The sequence below is a fragment of the Podarcis cretensis genome, assembly GCF_951804945.1.
Source record: "Podarcis cretensis genome assembly, chromosome: 15".
Classification (NCBI taxonomy): domain Eukaryota; kingdom Metazoa; phylum Chordata; class Lepidosauria; order Squamata; family Lacertidae; genus Podarcis; species Podarcis cretensis.
Window position 1 is genome coordinate 12,005,839 of NC_137185.1, and position 23,964 is coordinate 12,029,802.

At 47.3% G+C, this 23,964-nt stretch overlaps 1 protein-coding gene and 1 long non-coding RNA gene across 3 annotated transcripts in view; both read right to left on the reverse strand.

Annotated features, from left to right (window-relative positions):
* Positions 1-23,964, reverse strand: part of LOC307204356 — a 181,362-nt gene that overhangs the window by 55,230 nt on the left and 102,168 nt on the right. The window lies entirely within an intron of this gene.
* SPNS2 (SPNS lysolipid transporter 2, sphingosine-1-phosphate) overlaps positions 1-23,964 on the reverse strand; it is a gene marked incomplete at its 5' end in the record, with an annotated part of 94,830 nt that overhangs the window by 49,774 nt on the left and 21,092 nt on the right. For both annotated transcript variants that reach the window (XR_013833508.1, XM_079955671.1), the window contains one exon: positions 8,732-8,797. Coding sequence is in view for 1 of the 2 variants with exons in the window: in XM_079955671.1 (XP_079811797.1) it covers positions 8,732-8,797 (66 nt within the window). The remainder of the gene's footprint in view (positions 1-8,731; positions 8,798-23,964) is intronic.

Here is a 23,964-nt window from a genome sequence, read left to right on the forward strand (position 1 = left end):
GTAGCCATGCAGGTGTGGTTGAAGGACAACTCCTGGCTATTGGCCATGTTGCTTCAAGGGATGCTGGGGTTGCAGGCCTGCCCGACAACATCTAAGGAACCCTCTGATGTAGAGGAAGGAATAGATGCAGGATGCAGGTGACAGAAGTTGGAAAGAAAGCCCATCTGAAGGGGTGGGCAGGCCTTGGAGCTGGCGCTCCCACAAGGCTGGGTTGAAAGGGACCTCGGCAAAGTGGGATCTGGTGGAACCCCATGTGATTTCTGGAGGTCTTTCAACGATGGCACCGGCAGCTCCAGACAGTGGCCATTTCCACAATGCCCAAGAACAGTGGTTCTCAATCTGTGGGTCCCCAGATGTTGTTGGATTACAACTCACATCATTCCTGACCACTGGTTATAGTGACTAGGAATGATGGGAGTTGTAGTCCAACAACATCTGGGGACCCACAGGTTGAGAAACACTGCTAGAAGTTGAACCATCTTCCATGGTGTCATGGAAAACCAAGATGTTGGCCACCTGGAGCCTGATGGAGTGGAGGGTTTGGTGTCTGATCTTAAAGGATGCTTGGGGGAGGCACCACAGGGGGGTCCTGTGAGGGTACAGACCCCTCCCCCAGCAGCCCCCAGAGGCCTGCCTCCATTGAAGTTGCTAACTGGGAAGACATAGCTGTTTACGGAGGAAACACCACGAGCATATGGGGAACCTCCAGCCCACAAAGGGAGCTACAGAATGGTTCAACAATCAATCCCTCTTCATGGGGGACTTTGAGACTTCCAGCTCTGAGAGGGGAATAGAGCTCTCCTAACAAATCTCAGCAACTTAAACAAACTACAATTCGCAGGATTGTGTGTTGGGGGGTGGGGGAAGCCTTGACTGTTCAAAGCAGCATCACAGCACTTTAAATGCATGGCGTGAAGGGTGGTCTTGGTTTGGGCAGCCATTTTGTAGACCAGGAAGGAGGAGCAGAAAAAGACCGCTTTCAGAGGCGAGCCACACCAGAGCCATTTAAAATGGCGCTGGTTAAGCTACCAAGTCCCAGTCCGCAGACACCGCTGAGGGCGTTCTGGCAAATGCTAAACTGCCAGCTGAAAGGGGGAAGAAACAGAGCATACAAGCTTCTATCCTGTTTCTTTGAAAACTAATAAAATTAAAAATATATTTTAAAAAAGAAAAGATTTTTTTTAAAAAAGGAGATAAACATGCTTTTTCAGCGAAAGAACAGAAATTAGCTTTCCGTAATGCCGCTGAACGAAAACTAATGTCAATTTCTGCACGACACAGTTGCTGAGCATTTATGGCAGATAGCGCTTCTGCGTCGCATCCCGTGTTTCATTCTACCTTGCATTCTGTGGATCTATAATTTCATTAAAGTGTTGCTTTCGGTGGGAGTGAGGGAAACAAGAGGCGAAAAAAGAAACAGAACATACGCCCTTTCCATTTAAGTTCCTTCCTAAGAGAGGCGGATTTGGGGTGATATTTTGGAACTACAACACACACACACTGGAAAAATGCATTTGTTTTGCTATAATTGTGCTAAAACAAAAATCAGAGGAAAGGCTGAATTAATGAGACAGGATGGGCAGTTCAGTATCTATTTCTGCCTTCAGTTGCCTGACCCACCCCGATACAGGTGGGCCGTTGTTTCTCTCAAATATGTCCCAGTTCTTTTTTGGTATGTGGTTGGATTCTTCGCTCTCTCTCTCTCTCTCTCTCTCAATTATGTGAAGAGGGAAAAAGCAGTTCATCCTCTCCAGGCTCCATAGCTTCCTTCACGCACTGCTACCCATGAGTGTCCTGCTCAGTTATTCTGACTCGGGAGAAGCCATTCAACCGACAACTTGGCTCTCTGACAGGAAATGTGAGGTGCTGCTGATTTTCTTGATTTGAAGAAATAAAATAAAATAAAACCAACACAGGGGATAAGCGGGACGCACAAATTTGATTTATTTTTAAATACAAAACCTGGGTGTTGTAGGGGATTAATATCATTAAATGTGCTGTGGTGTTTTGAAAGTTCCTCCGCAATGTCAGAATAAGGAGATTAACTGAGGGAAACTGAAAGCCCTCAAGCGGGCTTTGGATTTCAAGATATCCCCCTCACAACCAGAGACGCGGGAGAAATTTGGTTCAGTTTGGATTTACTTGCTTAAAATTCACCCTTCCTGGAAAAATAACGAGACACAACCATCGTTCGAAGTGTGTGTTTCTCAGAGGTTAGGGCTGCAGTTCCCTAGCCAAATGAAAATGGATGTATTTGCGGAAATAACTTGTGAAATGCATTGTGCTAGGGGAGAGTGCTTGCAAAAATGTGGAAATTGGGCAAAATTTGCATTCCCTGTCAGAGGCAGCAATGTTTCTGAATATCAGTTGCTGGAAAACTCAGGAGAGGAGAGGCCTTATGCTCAGGTCCTGCTTGCAGGGCAGGGTAATGCAAAAATCGATCTACAATAAACTTTTGTTCTCAGAATGAAACCAGTTTCTCAAGAAGAGCTTTTCGGGGTCAGAAGATATGCAACCGATCTAGGTGTCCGTAGAAAAAACAAGTACCGTATTTTTTGCTCTACAAGATGCACCAGACCACAAGACGCACCTTTTGGAGGAGGAAAACAAGAAAAAAAATATTCTGAATCTCAGAAGCCAGAACAGCAAGAGGGATCGCTGCGCAGTGAAAGCAGCAATCCCTCTTGGTGTTCTGGCTTCTGGGATAGCTGCGCAGCCTACATTCGCTCCATAAGACGCACACATATTTCCCCTTACTTTTTAGGAGGGAAAAAGTGAGTCTTATAGAGCAAAAAATAAGGTATTCGGTCTCCACTGGTTCTAGAACAAAATGTTGTGTGTACACAGCCTGTGAGTGGCCCAAGGCTACCAAGCGAGCTTCATGGCTGAGCAGGGATTTGAACCTTGGTCTTCCAGGTCCTGGCCCAACACTCTAACCATCATGCTACCCTGCTCTCCACTTCCACCCCAAGCACTTCCAGTTTAAAAGGGATCAACGTTAGCTAGGCTGGGAAGAGACTCTCTGCTTGGGGCACGGTTTCCCAAACTTGGGTCTCCAATTGTTTTTGGACTACAGATCCCATCATCCCTGATCACTGGTCCTGCTAGCTGGGGACGATGGGTTTTGTAGTCCAAAAACAGCTGGTAGTCACTATCCTCCATTAATTTGTCTAATTCTCACTGCCCTGGGTTACTCAGAGCATGTCAATGCCCCCCTCTTTTATTTCTCAGCAGTTTCCATTTGGCTCCATTTTGACCGGCCCTCACCACCCAAGTCTGGCATCAGAAGGAGAGATGCCCCAGTTTTCCAGTCAAGTTAAGTAGGGAGAATTGGCTGCATGCCGCAGCGTTTAGGTCGTGTTGTGCCACGCATGAGATTATGCTGTTTGCTGATTCTTCTATTCCCCCCCCCATGAAAGTTCATGCAGCAACAACAAAAATTTCTGCATTCAGCAACCCGGGGTTCCCAAGGTCTTTAAAAATAAAAATAAAAGGAGAAGAACAAAGTCTGCTAATTACCTTTAAGGAACAAGAAAGAAGCATGCAAATTAATATCTTTAGCCAGAATCACTGGCCTGTTTAGGACAGATAAGGCAGCTGAGAATCACATGTGAAGGGCTTCTGTTGGACACACCCACCCAATGTTAAGATCCCCCCCCCATTTAACAGTAATATGGGCTTCCATGTCTCTCGCTCATGGCAAGGAGCATACACACCAACTTCTGGGGCCGAAGCAGTTTTGGGGACCCAAATGTTTTTTTTGAGGGGGTTGTACCCCCTCAATGTTCAGAGGGGTTTTGGCTCCATCCCCCAGCTCCTTGTGATGTCGCACGTGTGACGTCAGGCTGTCGCATTGGGCCCCCTCAAACAACTTGTGAAGATGACGCTTCTGGCAAGGAGGCAGTGGAGCGGGTCCCAGAAGCCTGCAGCCATCAGCTTGAACTGCAGACCTAGGCTAGAGGCTGCAGTTATATAGGGCCAGGAGGGATCTTATTGGCTCCTCAGCTCACCTGAGCGGCTGGCCCTGAAAGCTGCAGTGCCTTTTCTGGCCACACGGAGAGGTGGCACTGTAGTGGCAAAACAGCGAAGGGGCAGGAAACCATCAAATGATGTCACACGTTTGACCCCTGGGGTCCCTGTCGCCTTTGCCCTTTGTTTCAGCTTCTCCCATCCCAACACACCTCTTCCTTCGTTGCATAACTCCGCAGGGATACCTATTCAAAGGCCCCAAACCTTCAACTTCAAATTTTTAGAAGCCATAATCATGCTCACATTTCTAAGCCCTAGCCTTGACCGCAGCTGAAAACAGAACTATAGATGGAAATGGAGAATGAAGACAAATTTGCAGAGGAGGCGAGCAATTACCTTGAACTGTTTATATACCATTCTTTCCCTCGCTTGGTTTTGTTTTTAGGTTTTGTCTTGTTTATGCTATGTTGATTTGCTCCTTTCTATCCTTTTATAGAGAGGATTCAGCCAACCCCTAGTAGCATATATTTAGAAATCTACGGGGCAGAGAAATTTGTCGCCTTCTAGCCATTCTGGGGCTCCAGCTCTTGTCAGCTCTGGCCGGTATGGCCAAGGATTGGGGACGATGGGAACTGGAGTCCACTAACGCTCGGAGAGCACCCAATCCCTTTCCATTTGCTCCAACCATGGGGTGCCTTGCTGAGAACTATTCTGCCTTTAATAGGGCATCACAATCAGGAACAGCCCGAGACACTTTGTGGCCTGAAGCAAAGAATAAACTGACCCCCCCCCCAACCCGCACACCCACACTTGAAGGCAACTGATAATTAAATTTTAGTTCAGCACTGCTGATGGGGCCACAGAGGAGGCCAAGTGGGTGCCAGTCCATTAGGAAAACTGGGGCACCAAGCTCAGCCTAATCCTTCGCCAGTCCTCACTTGTCTGCCTCCTTGCTTAACAAGCACAGCAAGGGGGTGGCATTGACTGTTGACACCCTCTTTCTCCTCCTCTCCAGCCTTAGTGTTGCCCACATGGAGAAGGATGGGGACAAAACAAGGCCTAGCTGCCCCTGCCTATCGTTTGCCTCTGGCTTCACCCCCAGTTGGCCTCCCTGCCTTCTGACTTATCAGTCGCAATAAGCACCGGCCACCACTGGCAGCACACAGATCTCTCCTCCAGGGCCACCCCCCAAGGGTGGATCAACTATGAAACTAATGAAGCTTAAGCTTCAGGGCAGAAGCAACTTTAGTCCACACTGCTTTAGAAAAAATTTGTCTAAATTCTGTGGTGCATCATGCTTGTATAGAACATTTCCCTAATTTTCATCCCCCTCCATAACTCGAAAACTATAAGGAATAGGGAATTTTTGCTCACTTTATTGACTTTGGTAATGCAGGACAGCAATTTTAATCAAAATCTGAGATGCAGTAGTTTAAAAAATGCAGCGATCTGTTGTGCAGCAACCCCACTGAAGAAGATAACAGTGGTTACCCAGACCTCGTTGTTGGTTGTGAAGGGGGTCCCATAACAGTTCAAGCTTCAGGGGGCCCCAAAATGTAGATCCAGTACTGTTGCCACTCTTTGCATCTGCTGCCCGAGGCAAGTGCCTTACTCTGCCGAATAGTAGAGCCGGCACTGCTGACAAAGAAAGGTGCCAACAGTCAACCTGGTTGGGCAGCGGTGCTCCCTAACCCCGAAAAGGCATGGGAGATGGGTTGTGGTTTCTCAGCACAAAGGTAAAATGGTATCCCGTCTGCCCTGCTCCAGGCAAGCCAGAGAAATTGAACCATGGGTTATTCTAATGGAAAGGGGAACCAAGTCACACCACCAGCTTCCTAAAACCAGATCAAAAAACCACACCAGTGGCTTGGGAAAGCATTGTTGCTTTGATGTCGCTCTCGTGTAAAAATCCAGACCTTTCCCCCCAAAATGCACATTTGAACACACACTGGCAGAGCAAAGCAAGTGAGAGCTGAAATGTCACCATTCTCCGCTCCACGCAGGGAAGGTGTGAGTATCGGTTAAAATGCAGACGCAGAGCTGAAAACCATGCCTGCCTTTTACTTCTTTCCTGTGCCAAGGTTAATTCAAATCCCTGAAAACATCTGAAGACGCACAGCAAAGTGAGGCTGGCAGTAGCCTCTGCCGATCCTCATTCTTTAAGAGTCAGAGAGACATTTGTCAAATTATATTGGAATTCAAGGGGGGGGGGAATGCACTTGCAGAGGGAAGTCGCTCAGGGAATGCTAAAATAACCAGCCTTGCTTTACAGTCCTTGCTCATCGCTGGGCCTTGTGTTTCTGTATTCGGCCCCATCTGGGCTCTTGGGCTTTATGCAAACCTCTCTCTTCAGGGTCACCACCAACAACATAAGAACATAAGATGAGGCTGCTGGATGAAGCCAATGGCCCATGTAGTCTAGCATCCTGTTCTCACAGTGGCCAACTTTAGCCTATCCAAGTTTCTGCCATAATGTGTTAAGTCTAACAGTTGCTTTTGCTCAGACAGCAAAATATACCAAAAGCCACAAATTGGTGCAAACCAAGGTTTAGTGTTACATCCAAACCAAGAAGCTCTGGTTTGGGGACATTGCTCCACCCTGCTGAGGATACTCAGGATATGGGGTGAGGATGCACAAATCAATGATTCACGTGCACATTTTTTCCACATTGTGGTTTGGGAACCAGACTCATTTAGTGAAAACCATGGTTTGGTGCGAAACCTGAACCAACTGCAAACACCATCTTCCTCGCTCTACAGGAACAAGCTACTAATTTGGGTACTCTGGGGTGGGAGATCAGAGGGAAGACAGACGTACAGTCGGGTTCTAGGTTTTATATGAATAATATCCACTGTGCAACAAGGAACGGAATTAGTTAATAAGGTCCCTGATGCACACACGCCTACGCTGCGTTGGATGCAACCAAGAGATGCGGCTTCTTTCTAGCTGGGCTTGGAAAAAGCCAAGGCCGTCTGTCTGCAATATGTGCTGCGTGCAGCAGCTTCACCAAACACCGCCTTTACAAAAGAGCACCATCTGGCCACGTGTTTTGCGAGCCAGGATTGGCTGGCAGAAGATTCAGAGAGCTCTGCAGCCGGGGTGGGGAACCTGTTTGGCTCCAGATCTACTTTGGAAGGTGGGCGGGACAACAGACCGGTTGATCATGTGGCGCCATCACGATGTGCTGTGACTGGCAGGTGGGTAGTCCAACCCACCTGCGAAAATCCCTTGCGTGGACTTTGGGACGCACGAGAATAGGGCCGCCAATGAGGCTACTTTCTCTTTTCTCTAAATTCAAAATTCCCAAATGCTGCAACTGTTTGATGTACAGCATTAAAACTGTCTTATTTCATGACCCCTCTTAGAACCATCACATTCCTGCGATGGGCTAAATGTTCCAAAACCATCTCAAAGCACCCACCCCTAATTTTATAAACTGGTACGGGATTATTGGGGTTGCAGTCCTACAGTATTGGAGAACCCAAGATTGAATCATTCATTTATTAAATTTATTAGCCACTCTTTTTTCTGTGGCAACTCAAAGCGGCTTACAAAAAAAACCCCACAACACCCACATACATTAAAACTAGGGGGGAAATGCCTTAAAGCATCCCACCCATTCTAATACGCCACAGATAGTTAAAAGCCAAAGACCTGGTTAAAAAAGGAATGTTTTTGCCTGGCACCTGAAGATATGTAACGATGGTGCTCTCCCTGGGGAGAGAATTCCCACCAACGGGAAGCCACCAGTGAAAAGCCATCAGGATGATCTGCTTATGGTAATACAGTGGTAAAGGTAAAGGGTAAAGGGACGCCCTGACCATTAGGTCCAGTCGTGACCGACTCTGGGGTTGCGGCGCTCATCTCGCTTTATTGGCCAAGCGAGCCAGCGTACAACTTCCGGGTCATGTGGCCAGCATGACTAAGCCGCTTCTGGTGAACCAGAGCAGTGCACAGAAACGCCGTTTACCTTCCCGCCTATTTATCTACTTGCACTTTGACGTGCTTTCGAACTGCTAGGTTGGCAGGAGCAGGGACCGAGCAACGGGAGCTCACCCTGTCGCGGGGATTCGAACCGCCGACCTCCTGATCGGCAAGTCCTAGGCTCTGTGGTTTAACCCACAGTGCCACCTGGTACCTCGGGTTAAATACTTAATTCGTTCCGGAGGTCTGTTCTTAACCTGAAACTGTTCTTAACCTGAAGCGCCACTTTAGCTAATGGGGCCTCCTGCTGCTGCTGCGCTGCCAGAGCACGATTTCTGTTCTCACCCTGAAGCAAAGTTCTTAACCCGAGGTATTATTTCTGGGTTAGCGGAGTCTGTAACCTGAAGCGTCTGTAACCTGAAGCGTATGTAACCCGAGGTACCACTGTAAAGTGATGGCGATTATTATGACCGTCATCTGTTTCCTAAGGCTCAGCACTGCCTTAGGTTCAGTTCAGCTCCCCAAAGCTACACAAAACAGGAGACGTTGTCTGCTTTACCTGGGATACTGAGATGCTCTTTGCCAAAGAGAAAAAAGATGCTACAAGCATCTATATCATTCCTCACACCCATCACCTGCCTTGCTCTGCTTTGCTTGGACGCTGAAGGCCAAGCTGCAGCTGAGCTGAGTTAAAGCAGGGCGAAGGATGTAAAAACAGGCGTTTGCCAGCCAGCTGCGATTTAAAACCAAGCCAGCGCTCACTCACAAGGGCACTGTGACCTTGGATTAAGAAGCCGCACAGAAGAGGAGGGAAAACACGCTTAACAGTTCTCTTACCTGTCTGCAGCAAGCCGGCTCCGCTGTCCTTGACTCCGAAATGTTGCTGAATGTCTAGCAAAACACCTGCAGGGCAGAGAATAACATCGGATGAATGAAGTTGGATTCTGAATACCTGTGAAAAGCAGCAATCCTCAAGGCATGTTCAAGAGAACCTGCTGTCCCCATTTACTAAAGACAGGCCTGATTATTATTTTTTTGGAAGGAGGTGGCATCATCAAATTTCAGCTTCCCATCTTCAAACGTTAGCACTGTTGTTTTTTAAAAGTAAAATTATAAATCAACACAGTAAGCGGCAGCTGAACAGTCATTTCCTCAGACTAGATAAAGGAGGGAGGGAGATGGAACTGCAGGACCTCTTCATTCACTTTGCTGGAAGATCAGGAATAAATACCGTATTTTCCGGCGTATAAGACGACTGGGCGTATAAGACGACCCCCCAACTTTTCCAGGTAAAATATAGAGTTTGGGATATACTCGCTGTATAAGACTACCCCTCTTCCAACGCACACCAAATAAAAATTTAAAAAACCAGTCTCCAGTCCGGCTCAGAAATCTGCTCCACTTCCCAGTGGCTTCTGGGGCCAATTTTCAAGCGTATTTCTGCTTCATTTAGAGAGCTTGGTATCCTCTGATTTAATTTGCTGTCGTTTTATCCTTTGGTGGGGAGACGACCTCCGACTTTTGAGAAGATTTTCCTGGGTTAAAAAGTAGTCTTATACGCCAGAAAATACAGTATTTCCATTCCAGCTAGTTAGTAGGAGAGACAGTGTGGTGTAATGGTTAGAGTGTCAGATTAGGACCTGGGAAACCAGGGTTCAAATCCCCCCACTTGCCCATGAAGCTCACTGGGTGGTCTTGGACCAGTCACTGCCTCTCAGACTAACCTACCTCAAAGGGTTGTTGTGTGGATAAAATGGGAGGGAATGTAAACCATTTCCAGCCTAGCCAAGAGGCAAGACACCTACCAAAGGACAAACGGCCACAAAGTATACAAGGTCTAGCTTTCCCACAGCACATTTGCAATTACATTAATCAGATTAACCAACATAAGTGTCAGTTGATTAATCAGTCGGGGCCCAACAAAGTTGATTGACAAGTTCCGAAAGGGCAATAAGGAAGAACTTAGTTCACAAGAAATCCAAGACTCTTTTATCAGAAGCGCCTAGTATCACACAGGCTTAGCTGCCAGCTTCAACATCTTTTTTTTATTCTTAGTGCTCTCAGATTTCGGGTGCCCCCTCCCGAAAAAGTGTTCTTTGCTACTGCTTTTAGAAAACGAGCTTTAGTTGCACTTTTGCTATTAAATGGTTTTATCGTTGTGCCGTTGGTTATGCCGCTCTGCAAACTTTTAGCAGGAGAGCAGGATATTATGCTGATTCTTTATTGCTGTTGACGGGAGTTGTAGCCCCAAACATCTGGAGAGCACCAGGTTGGCAAAGTCTGGCTTTAGGCATGTTTTTTTTAAAATAAAGAAGAGAAAGAAGAAGAAGAAGAAGAAGAAGAAGAAGAAGAAGAAGAAGAAGAACCTTACTCCTCCATGCAATGCTTAAATCAGCCTTTGATACCACAGGAGGGATCCGCACCACATTGTCCCAATTCCAGCGTGAATACTCGGGAAAGTAATCTCCCGGGTCGGCCAAGATCTGCCGTGCTAATTGGAGCCAATTTCCTATTTCACACACAAGCCCATGTGGGACGTCCACTGGGCCCTGAGAGTGTTTTTCTACAGTTTCGGAAGAATTAAATTGGAGAGGCAGCCGGGGAGACCACACTGATGATGTAAGGGGCACCCCAGGGAAGGAGAGCCTCCTTACTTCCATGCATGACTTTTTGCCCTGAAACCTCCTTTGGGGGGAGTTGCTGCAATTGCCAGGTTTCCTCGATTGCATTTCAACAGACCCTTTTCTCCCTTCGTCTCCTCCAAACTCTCTCTCACCCCTTGAATGCTCACAAGTCGTTTTTTCAAGGGGGTGCACTGACAAACTGCCACATATCGCAGGGTGGTGAGGGGTCTGTAAACCGAGTCCCCACAAGGAACAATTAGGTACTTAGAAAACTGCTTTATCCCACATCCGGCCTTTGGTCCCATCTAACTCAGTATTGTCAACATGGACAGGCAGAGACTCTGTGGGGTTTCAGGCAGAGGTCTCTCTCCCAGCCCTGCCTGGTGAGAAGAAGAAGAGGAGGAGGAGGAGTTTGGATTTGATATCCCGCTTTATCACTACCCGAAGGAGTCTCAAAGCGGCTAACATTCTCCTTTCCCTTCCTCCCCCACAACAAACACTCTGTGAGGTGAGTGGGGCTGAGAGACTTCAGAGAAGTGTGACTAGCCCAAGGTCACCCAGCAGCTGCATGTGGAGGAGCGGAGACTCGAACCCGGTTCACCAGATTACGAGACTACCACTCTTAACCACTACACCACACTGGCCCAGTAAGAGATCACTGGGCATTGAACCAGCGGCCTTCTGCATCCCAAGCAGCTGCTCTACTAGGGTCTATGGCACGCCTCGGAGAAGCAGCTCTAGCCTGGGAACGGTGTGCTGGGCTTGGAGAACGACAGGTTAAGGAGAGACATGGTAGCAGTCATGGACTGGCTGGACGCAGAGAATTGGTGGGAGGAACCAGCTGGGGAACCCCCAAGGGAAGAAGGCCCGGAGCCCCGGGATTGGTGGTGGGATGGCAATGAGAGGGAGAAGACTAGGAAGAAGTGCTGGAAGATGAAGAGTCAACAGGGTTTAGTGAGTGGGGAGAGTCTGTGGCAGAGAGCAGTTCAGAAGCAGAAGTGGAAGCAGGAGAGGAGGGAGACCAAGAGGCAGAGAGGAATAAGGCTGGTGAAGGAGCCAGAGTATCTCCCCCTCCTGCTACGACAAGCTCCCCTCCCTGCTGGTCTCCCAGAACCAGAAGAGGTATTAAGAGGGAGGAGCAGAGACAGGCACGCCAGCGGAGTCTCAGATTGCTTGGGAAGGAACCGGGAGAAGAGGAGGTTTAGGCAGCTGTGGGAAGATGGGGACCGTCAACTGTCCCCACAACTGTCTCGTAGGGGCAAGATCTACCGGGAAGAGTTGCTGTGCTCATTAGGCCTGGCAATACTCAGCAGCCCTAATTTCTTCTACTAAGGAGTTAACTTCACTTGATTATTGCTGACCCTTTCCTGACACTTGCTCCTGGAGAACGACAGGTTAAGGAAAGACATGCTAGCAGCCTTTAAATATCTGAAGGGCTGCCGTGAGGGAGATGAAGAGACTTGTTCTCCATCGTACCAGAGGACTGTAATCAGTGATTGGAAATGAGAGGGAAATCAATTCTGGCTAAGTATTAAGAGACACTTCTCAACAGTGAGAGCAGCTTTACAGTGGGCTCTATTTCACTGGAGACACTTAACAGAGGCTGGATTGACATCTGTTAAGGACGCTGTGGTTGCATCCTGCATTGCATGGGGGTGAGACTAGAAGACCTCTGAGCTCCCCTCCAACTCCATGGGCTGTATCCTATTCAGAGCAGGCCTACTGAAATTAAACAGGGCATTCATATTCTCTGAGTAGGACTAAGTTGCATACAACCTAACTATTTTACTCAGGCAATTTTTTACCACGGCAGCACCAGAGGATGGGCTGTGGCCCTGAGATCAGAGTCACCAAGACTAGCAGCGAAAGGGATGGAAGGTGCTTTTAAGCAGCTGGAAACGGTGTATCCCGTGTCTCCTTGCTAGAGCGAAGGAAAGAAGGAGCACCTGATGCAGCTGTGGATAAGCAGAGTAGTCGCCAGTGGCAGACAAAAGTTTGTGCTAATCAGAACATTCATCAACGTGTCTCCGGAGAAGCGGCAGAGTGACAGCGAGTGAGCAGCCAACACCCTTCCATGAGAAATGGCGGGGATTTGGCAATTGCCACGCAGGAGAGAAACTTGCGACACGCTCAAGCTGCCTAATCACCACCTTCGTGGGCCTGTATCATTATGCACACCTCTAGTGCTTGCTGCAACAAAAAAACACCTCCCAGGATCTGTGGCTCCGGCTCTGCATTAAGCAAGCCACCCACCTGAGCCATCAGCATTGCACCTGGGTGATTTAAGCCCATTGAACAATGCCGAATGAGACAAAAGGAAGATGCAGCCAGCCAATGTACCAAGAGCCTTGACCGAGAGAGACGGAGACAGAGAGAACCCATAATACAGGAAAACGATGATGGGGATATAATGCTTCGTGGATAATTAGCTGGTTTCCATTTAGCAACGGCTGGGGCTGCAGGCTGCTTGCACCAGGTTCACCAGTGCCCGACAGAAGCCTTGAAGTCCCCTCTGCAAAAAGGCTTAGGAGAGATGCAATTACCCACAGACAGAGATGCTGTCAGAAGGTGATAGTTGCAGGTCCCGTCCCAGACAAAACAAGCCGATTGGCACTTATCGGACTAATGCACAGTTACAGGGAACCAGGCAGAGGGACCACAAATTTTGGTCCAGCACTGATTTAGGGAGGTTTTTTTTTTAATGCCAGTCTATTTAAGCTGGCACAAATCATCTATTTGTTTATTTATTACTATTTATTTATTTATTACTATTTATTACTATTTATATCCCACTTTGCTTCTTTCCTGGAATCTAATGCAAGTCTCCCCTTCAGGCACTGACCAGGATCAGGCCGGCTGAGCATCAGCAAGGGAGCATCAGCTATGGTGCTGTCAGATCACCCTGGGACCTATGTGTATATGAACTAGGGACTGCTGCTCCTGCTCGTTCCATTTGCCAGCTCCACCAACTGCTTTGCCATTCCGCTTTCCCTCCTCCCTTTCCACCTCACCCACCCTCTCGCCTATCCCCTCACAGGTTGCCCAAACTTAACCTCCCCACCACAGGTCCCTCTTCCCCTCACAACTCGCCGCAAGCCCCTTCTCCAGCGGGAGGCACTTCAGAGCGCAGTTTGGCAAACTGCTCTCTGAAGCGTCCTCTCCCTGCCATTAAACTGCTCGCTTGGGCCAACTGCACCTCCCAAATGTTCCTTACTTGCTCACCTGCCTGCCTGCCTGCTGGTCTGTCACCCCACTGGAGTTGGCATGGCCATGCAGCATGACGACAGCCTTAGAGTTTTATTATATGGTAAGAAATGGGGAGGTGTGAGGTTAAGAGGAGTATAAGATGCGGGAATTACAGACTGTGACAATTTCATAAAAGACAGGCCATATGCAAAGTCCTCACAGCAGCCAATTAACAAAGCCGTGATGATGTTAATACAAACATCATGGCGTTTGTGAGATAATTAACAGTGACACGTATCAGAAGCCGGCAGATCTGCCCAACCCAGCCCCCGAGTGGCACAACCTGGAAGGCTGCTGATTAGCAGAAAGCAAGCTCTCTGTTTTTAAGAAGTTAGGGCAACATTCCTTATCGTTCAAAAGCAGCCAAGCACTAAACATAACTAACAGTTTATATGGTTCTTCTGAGAATAGGTTAAATTACTGGAATCCAGAGTCACCATAGACAGCAACGGCCACGACTTACGTTCACTTTCAAGGTGAACCTAGAATTCATTGATAGGGATGGGGTTTCTGAGATGGTGAAAGGGAACTTCCATCTCCAGACTCAGTATTCTAGTTCTGCAGTTCAGGACTGAGCACCCACTGGCTACATAACCAAGAAGAAGGGTTTGGATTTGATATCCCACTTTATCACTACCTGAAGGAGTCTCAAAGCTGCTAACATTCTCCTTTCCCTTCCTCCCCTACAACAAACGCTCTGTGAGGTGAGTGAGGCTGAGAGGCTTCAAAGAAGTGTGACTAGCCCAAGGTCACCCAGCAGCTGCATGTGGAGGAGCAGAGACGTGAATTCGGTTCACCAGATTACGAGTCTATCGCTCTTAACCACTACATCACACTGGCTCTCAACCAAGACAATGCAATCCACTCAAAAAGGAGAAGAGATCATCAGAACAACAAGAAGAGCCTCCCAGATCACACCATCTAGTCCAGCGTCCTGTTCTAACAATGGTCAACCACATGACCCAATGCGACAGCACTCTCCCCTCCTGCTATTTCCAGCAATGTGAAGAAGCATACTGCCTCTGATTCTGGAGGGAGGTCATAGCCACTAGTTAGTAGCAGGCTCAGGGAAAAGAAAAGACTTAGAATCAAAAATTGTAGATTTGGAAGGGATCCCAGGGGTCATGTACTCCAACCCCTGCAATGCAGGAATCTGAGATTGAAGCCATTGGAGAACTAGATAAATTAACAGGAAGGATTTGAAACCTGCGGGATCAGAGATTCTTAGAGGACTGGAGTAAATATATGAACTATTTGAAAAGTAATTGTGATGAACAGATTACGCTAGTAGGACTGCAAGAAGTTTTGTAAGGTGGATTATCTGAAATATTACAAGAAAGACTATGAAAAGAATTATTAGTTAAGGACAATTAAATGCAATATAGAAACTAAGAAATGCAGAATAAGTGATAAAAACAGAAAAGGTGTTGACGGAAGTCTAAAACATTGTATAAGATGAGAAGTGATGTTGTATGACTGTTGGAACTGATATGCTAAAAAATTAATAAAAATGTATATTTAAAAAAAGAGAGATTGAAGCCATTGGGTTTGGGTCCCCCCCTCCAGAGCAGGAGAATACAATCTTGATTTGAACCCGGCTCTCCAACATACAACCCCAGCACCCTGATCTGCTGTGCCCCAGTGACTCCCAGAAAACACCACCTGCCCCCAGGATTGTTTAGCAGAGTTAGCTACACATCCGAACTCTCAGATCCTTTGCAAGGGATACCTTGGCCTGCTCTTCTGGAAACCTTCCCAGTCTCAGAAGGAGAGCAAGAGTTTCGCCGGGCGCCATGTTGGCCACCCTTCCCAAAACTATCCCTTTTCGCCCAATCAGCTTCTCCTTCCCTTTGTTATCATCCCTGTGGGAAGAAGAATCTCTGCACTATTCCTTCCTCCCTCAAGGGGTGCTGGCTCACCTCCAGAACGCGCAACAGGTAATTATAAACATCAGAGGGGGAGAAGGCCATGCAATTAGCTTGGGGGAAGAGAGATAGGGGAGAAAACAGCTCCGGAAAATAAAGTTAAAAATTCCTTTCGCCGTGGAGGTGGCTGAGCCAAGATTTCTCAGGAACCGATGACAGGATAGCGCAAGTGTCCTGCACGGCAAACCCAAAGAGCCTTTTAATGCAATCCATTTTTTGTGTGTGCCACAAATGCATTTACTTCACATTCCCTCGAGGTCTGGCATCTCCTGTGGGTTTGTGGCAAGAGGGGCGTGGGGTCTCCTGTTTTTAGAGTTCTCCAAGCAAAACATTTTTCTACTTGGGGAAAACGCCCCAAGGGTGAAGGTGTGTAATACAGTGTCTTGCTGTTGCAAGTGTCACCGCTGAGAAATGCGAGTGAGTAAGTGGTATGTAAATGCCTTAAATAAATGAAGTACTTCCCGGTAATACAATGTGCAGGGCAAAGAAAAAGGGATCAGCTCACTCTGCCTCCTTATTGTAATATGAGTTCACTCATCTCAAATAATACTTCCACTATAGGAGAACTTCTGGAAAGAATTCCAGAAGTGGAAGATTTATACCAAGTTCAGACCGTTGGGTCATCCAGATCACTATTGGCAGAGATTCTCCAGGGTTTCAGACAGAGCGGTCTCTCCTAGAGCTACAGTGGTACCTCGGGTTAAGTACTTAATTCGTTCTGGAGGTCCATTCTTAACCTGAAACTGTTCTTAACCTGAAATACCACTTTAGCTAATGGGGCCTCCTGCTGCCGCTGTGCCACCGCTGCACGATTTCTGTTCTCATCCTGAAGCAAAGTTCTTAACCTGAGGTAATATTTCTGGGTTAACGGAGTCTGTAACCTGAAGCGTATGTAACCCAAGGTACCACTGTATCTGGAAATCCGAAGGATCGAACTGTGGTCCTTTTGTATGCTGTCAGGTACACAACACTCAGCTGCAGTCGTCTCTAATACAATGGAGCTATGCCAGCACTGGATTTCGGGGACAGCCTGCCAAGAGGATCAATAGTCTTTGGATCCTCTCCCCTATCGCTAAGGCCCCATTTGCACCATATCTTTAAAGCATTGCTATACCTTTTTTTTTTTTCTAGTTTCTCTGAACCATGCTAATTCAGTAAAAAAAATTGTTATTTTCAATGCAAAAGTACAACAAAAATTGCAAACATACAATCCCAAACAAACAAACAAAAACAAAGCAAAACAAACAGAAACCAAAAAAAGAAAGCAACACACCTACAAAGAAAACCATGCCATCATAATAATCTTTAGGTAAAGGGACCCCTGACCATTAGGTCCAGTCGTGACTGACTCTGGGGTTGCGGCCCTCATCTCACTTTATTGGCCGAGGGAGCCGGTGTACAGCTTCCGGGTCATGTGGCCAGCATGACTAAGCCACTTCTGGCGAACCAGAGCAGCGCACGGAAACACCGTTTACCTTCCCGCCAGAGTGGTACCTATTTATCTACTTGCACTTTGATGTGCTTTCGAACTGCTAGGTTGGCAGGAGCAGGGACCGAGCAACGGGAGCTCACCCCGTCGCGGGGATTCGAACCGCAAGTCCTAGGCTCAGTAGTTTAACCCACAGCGCCACCCCCGTCCCTAATAATCTTTAGGTACATATACACATATTGACTTCCTTCCTCTTTTTTGAGACCTCAAATTTTTTAATCTTTCTGAATTGTTGTGTCTAATGTACATTACCTCTATCTTTATACCTTTTGCACCGTTTTTCAATTTCTTTAACCCTGCAAAGCTTCCTTCATTACATACCAATATACTTACTCCACAACATTGTTTTTTTCATATATTCTTTAACACAATCCCATTCTTTTGCTAATTTTTGGTCCGTACTCTAACATATGTACTGTTTCAAAGGCGTGAAGGGGGGATCGGGACCCTGAGTACATGGATGGTGAGGGGTTGGGCTGGCTAGAATGACCTTAGGACCCCTCACATATCCTTTTAAAACATGGGGGGGGGGGTCTGAGAGAACTACTGCACCACCATTCAAGGGAAGTTCACACGGTACATAATTCAGCGAGGGCATGTTCACAAATCATTGAGCCACACAACAGTTCAGCAGTTCACACGTACTGTTCAACCCACACGTGATCTATGTATCTGTAGTACCACAACCGGGTTGTACAAGTGAACAAGCGTGCCCTCTTTCACACCAACATGTGTACACGTGTAGAGATGGCTCGTCCCGGCATTGAGTGCGATGTGCGAACAACTTCATAAGGAGCGAGAGATGAATTCCGATCGAAACTTTCCCCTAGGAAGCCTGACGCAATCTTGGGTTTGCATCAACCCTCGTGGAATGATCCCATTGCAGACGGGGAAACGTGTGTGGCTCTATCTAGAGACATCTCGCCCACAAGAGTGTGGAATGCTAACCTGGATCGCGCAAACATCTGGCAGCGAAGCTACACCCTAATCAAGCCTTTGATCTTGCTAATTAAAAGAAACCACACAAAGCCAACCCTGTTCTCATCGGTGGATTGCCTGGGAAGCAGAAGTTCCTGACGGGTCGAGAGGAGGGCAAGAAACCGCACAGGCAAGGGATGGCAGAGAAATTCAATTCAGTTTCCCTTTTTAAAGGCCGGCCTACCGAAACAATCTGTGAACTGAAACACAGCAACCCATGGGAATTTGTATTTATCCGAATTCTGCAATACCACCCGCCAGCCAAACAACGTTTGAAAATATTAAGGGAAACTGCGCATAAAAGCAAAGACATTATTGAAAATAGCATACAAAGCCACCTCTACAGAGGGGAAACCGCTTGCAAAAAAACAACAACCCAGTACATTAGACAAAAATGTGTTCTCTGGGAGAAATTTGCACTAAAATGCTGGTGAATTTTTATGACACTTAAAAATTATAATAATCCAAAACAATGAACTGCAAATTGCTGCCCAAATGTGGAGACCTAAATTTAAAATTGGAAAAATGAGAGAAGAGGAAAAACAAAATTGGCAGATTCATCCTTACTCACAGGAAACAAAGCAAGGAGCAGGGTGTTTGGGGAGAATATTATGTGGAAATTGATGTCCTTCCTGAAGGTTTAAAAGGGGAAAGTTTGAACGCTTGAGAATTTTTGTGCCTCAAGGTGCGAATTTTTTGTACACTTTTTTTTTTTTAATGGATGGATTGCAAAATTCAGAGGAATGTGATTTTTAAAGGCTAGCTGCATTTTCCATTTGCGTATTTATTTGGGAAACGCTAATTAGGCAGGTTCACATTAAAATGAACCAATTCCTTACTCCAAGCTAAGGGATGCAGGTGGCACTAAACCACTGAGCATCTTGGGCTTGCCGATCAGAAGGTCAGCAGTTCGAATCCCCGTGGCGGGGTGAGCTCCCGTTGCTCTGTCCCAGCTCCTGCCAACCTAGCAGTTCGAAGGAATGCCAGTGCAAGTAAATAGGTACCACTGCGGCAGGAAGGTAAACGGCATTTCCATGCATTCTGGTTTCTGTCACAGTGTTCTGTTGTGCCAGAAGTGGTTTCATTATGCTGGCCACATGACCCTGAAAACTGTCTGTGGACAAATGCTGGCTCCGTGGCCTGAAAGTGAGATGAGTGCCACAACCCCATAGTTGCCTTTGATTGGACTTAACTGTCCAGGGATCCTTTACCTTTTTTACCTTTTACCTACTCCAAGCTAAGTGTCCATTTGATTGCAGCCCTAATTTCTCCCAGTGGTTACGAAACCAGTTCTCTGGCAACATATAACTTGTGGACATCCATTGGATCTGAATGCTGGAAGATTTGGGAAGCAAGAATTTCTTCACACAGGACATAAGTTAAAAGATGGAACTCACTCCCACAAGAGGCAGTAATGGCCACCAACTTGGATGGCCTTAAAAAAGGATTGATTCACGAAGAAGACTATCAATGGTAGCTCCACTGTCAATATGCTTCTGAATCATGAATGAGGAGAGTGATGTTGCACTCAGGTCCTCGGGCATCTAATTGGCCACTGTGAGAACAGGATGCTGGACTAGATGGGCCATTGGCCTGATTCATATGGGCTGTTGACATTTCCTGTTGCAGAAAGGATCAAAACAGATGGCCGGGATTGGCAGTATGGCGGAAGCTATGACTTGGGACCAAACCAGCCAGCCATTCCAAGGATCTGAAACTGAGCTTGTGGATATGGAAGACTGGAGGCCAAGGAGATCATTCTCAGAGGTGAACACCCACTTGAGGTTTACTCTTTCTGCAGTTTCTGCCCTATGCATACTCATTTAAAATGTTAATCTGTTGGAGGGCTGGTGGTTTAAATTGGTTGACTAATTTAATTAAGAACTCAAACAGAATTTTAATTTCATCGTTAATTGAATTTAATCGTACTCTAACCAATAAATAAACGTGCACGTTGCTAAAACTCCAGCGAGCGTAGGTGTCTTTCCGAAGAGGTGAATGCTATGGTTAGAGCCAGCAGTTACTCTCGCCAATGGCCACAAGTCCTATTGCACTCAGGTCCTGCTTGTGGGTTTCCCACAGGCTTGTGGTTGGCCACTGTGAGAACCAGCATTCAAAATTTGCCAGGCGCATTTTGCACCTGGCGATCAGCCACTTGCAACCAAGGGAAGAGGCCCAAGGTGCCAGGATGGTGCCTGGCGTCTCCACCATCTGGAGGTGCACGCCTGGGGATCCCCGCATCTCGACTGTTTTCACACTCTAGCAACACATCCCATAGAACACTTGGCCGTTCAAAGTGGTATGATACTGCTTTAAATATCAGGTGCGGATGTGGCCAGAGTGTGTAAGGAGGGGAAGATGCATGTGGACCAGGAAGATCTGAGTCGGGGGGGGGGGTCAAAGACCTGTAGTGAGGAACTTCCCACAGGAAACAACTGCCCCGCACCCCATTTACTTACTGGCAACTTTCACTTCTCTCTCACACACACACTCAAAAATCAGCTGGCTTGCGATTCTCAAGGGGTAACTGGGCCACCAGCAGACCTGCTTAGCTTCAACAGCAGAACTGCACTGTTTTCTGGGCACTGAAGGCTGGAGATGTTAGGCCCTATCTGCACCTCCCCCCCCCCCAAAAAAAATGTGTGTGTGTGTGTGTGTGTGTGTGTGTGTACACACTGGGCAATGTAGTTTGTTAAAGGTGCTGCTGGAAGTTGTTAGGAGAGTCCTTACCCCAGCTACAGTTCTGAGAACAGTTTAAGAATCAATTCCCTCTCTGAGGGGAATATTGGGTCTGGGAATTGAAGCTCTGCAAGAGAATACTGGTTTCCTAACAGCACCCTTAACAAACTACAGCTCTCACAATTCTGGGGGGAAAGCCATGCCTGTTTAAAGTGGTTTGACACAGTTTTAAGCATACAGAGCTGATGAAGCCCTCGGTAGTCTGTAACGTGTTGTACTTCAATTTGAACACAGCAACAACCACCCATTTTGCTTCCGAGTGCCTATTTTGGCTCCAGGCTTGCCCACCATTCACCACCCGAGCCGACTGTTAGCAGGAATGATACAACAGTGCAAATTATTATTTATGTAGCACTGTCAATGCACATTAGTGGCCTGCAATATAGGCAAGGAAGGATGGGCCTCTGCCCCAGGAGGTTTGTTTACAGCCTAAAATTTCGGAAGAGGGCATGCTAAGGAAGGATATTGTTGCTGTTGCACGTGTCAAGCCTTTCCCCACCCCCCTAGGAATGAACACACCTCAATTTCTTGACCCTCCATTTTGGCATTCATCAAAGCACACGCTCTGGAGCTGGTTGGAAGCGAGCGAGGCGCCAGAGACGGCCGCCGGTCGGAACGAGGGCCAAATTACAGCGTTGCGGGAACTGCCGTTCCACAGGCAAACCTGTAATCTGCAAAGAATTCGAACTACCAGGGAGAAAACAAATTAAGGCCACAATGAAGAAGGGGGGAAAAACACACACAGAGAGAGAATTAGACAGGGCTCTATTTAAGCATCATTCTTTCTGAGGTCGGGAATGGAGATGAAGCCGGGAAAAGGGAGAGAGTTTTGTTTGTTGATGAGTTGTTCAAGTTTCCATGAAATTGGGGCGGATAGCAACCACCCTTCCCCGTAATTAGCTCTCACTTCTTGGGCAGCACAAAATTAGCCCAACGTGCTCGTGGGAGAGAGGAGAGAGAGGCTTCTCTCCAAGCAGCTAGAGCCCTCCTCGTGTCTGCCAGGCGGAAAGATCAGCGGTGTTGAAAAGTCTCCTTGCTTTGGGGAATTCCCACCACCCCCAAAAAGACCTTGTCTGTTGCAGGACTCCTGTGTGTCGCAGAAGTCTTGCACCCTGCAAAGGGTTATGGGAAATGGCCAGGCCTGCTGAGGCCTAGTTGCTGTTGACATGGCACACATTATGGGGGGAGTCCAAGAGGGGATAAGATAAGAGCAGGTATGGGGAATCTTTGGCCTTCTAGATATTGCTGAGCTGCAGCTCCCACCAGCCCCAGTAGGCATGGCCAATGGGAGTTGTGGTTCAGCGACATCTGAAGGACCAAAGATTCCCCACACCGGTGACAGAGGTTTATAAAATTATGCATTGTGCGGAGAAAATGTACAGATGCTTTTTGACCTTTTCTGTAATACTAGGCCCTAGAGTCATCCATCCGTCAAACTGCACACCATCCGCCATTTCAGGGGAGCAAAGTGGGACATACACACATCCAGCCCACCTGATCTCTGATCTCTTTCTCCCTCCCACCCATGCGATCTCCAAACTCTTTCAGCCACACCACATCTGATCTCTGCCGCTGCTGCTGCTGCTAGACCAAGGCTGCTGTGAGGTTGAAGCCTCCACCACTGAGGCAAGGCCTTGTCCACTGCAAAGGCTTCCTCAGAGGCCTGCCCTGGCTGCAGACGTACTTCCAGAAGCCAGCACCAGCAGAGCAGGAACCTTCACCATGGCGGTGGAGGTCTTGGCCTCATGGAAGGCAGCGGAAGAAGCGAGACACCCGGGATTTCTAACAGGAGCCAGGGTGGCTTTTGTAAATCAAGGATGTCCTGCTCAAAGCAGGACAGTTGGCAGGTATGAAACTGATGTGCAGAAGAGTCAGCGTAGACTGCAGAAAAGTGTATGTTTTAAACACATCGTTTTGTGGAATTTGTTCCCATGATGGTAGAGTCAGGATGGGGAACCTGTGGCCAATAGTGAAGGATGATGGACGTTATAGTCTAGCAACATACAGAGGGCCAAAGGATCCCCACCTCTGGCAGTAGAACATGTGTGTTCAGAAGGTCTCAGGTCCAATTCCTGCAGCTTCAGGTAGGGCTGGGAAAGGCCTTTGAAACTGGAGAGTTGGTGCCAGCTAGTTCACTGTAAACAATATTAAATTTGGGCACATGATCTGAGTCGATATAAAGCAGCTTTCCCTCATCCTGATAGGAAGTCTTCCTGGCATTCAGGTGCAGAAGCTTGCTTAAATATAGTTTTTTTTTAATTAAAGTTTTATTTGTAAAACAAGAAAAGGGATGTGTCGTGAGTTTTTCTTCTGAAAGCATTTGTAAATTATTACATGAATAATAAAGTTGAAGGAAAGAAAAAAAGGATTTTACAAAGCCAAGTTATGCATATGGGCACCAAATATTTTGTGAAGCACCATGCAGAATGGCAAGACAGAGCACCGTGCCTAGTCTCCACAGAGCTTATACCATCCCCTGGACCTCTCTAGATTTTAGGAGCAGCTCTTTCCCCCTAAAAGCAACGCTTTCAAGGATTTCAGAGCACAACTTCCTGCGTGGGAAGGTGCATTTATGCAACAGGCACCCTTGTCGAGGCCTGAAGGCTATTTAAGTCAGAGCAACTGGAGAGCTACTATCTTACAAAAACACACACCACCAGCGAGAGGCAAGCCCAAGTCATAATCTTGCGGTGAGCTCATCCACTTAATTGTCAACAGGCCGAAAACTTCGAGCAACAGAGCCACAGCTAAATTACAGGGGGCACCGGGCAAACAGCAGCTTGGCAAATGGATTCGGTAATTTGCAGTACAAAAACAGAGGGCTGTTCCGCGCCCCCATTTGCAAGATGCTAGCCTCACTTCTTAAAAGGAGATCCCATGACACACCAGAGAGGGAGGGCGACAGGGGGTGGGGTGGGAAGGGGAAGCTGAATAATTTTCTGTAGTTTTTTTCCACTTTGAGAGCAACAAGATTTCATTGGTTTAAAAAGTTACTTCTCTGAAATTTCTCGCTAAAACCTTCCCTGCGCGCTGGACTGCACAGTTGCTAAGCTACACATCATCTTCAAA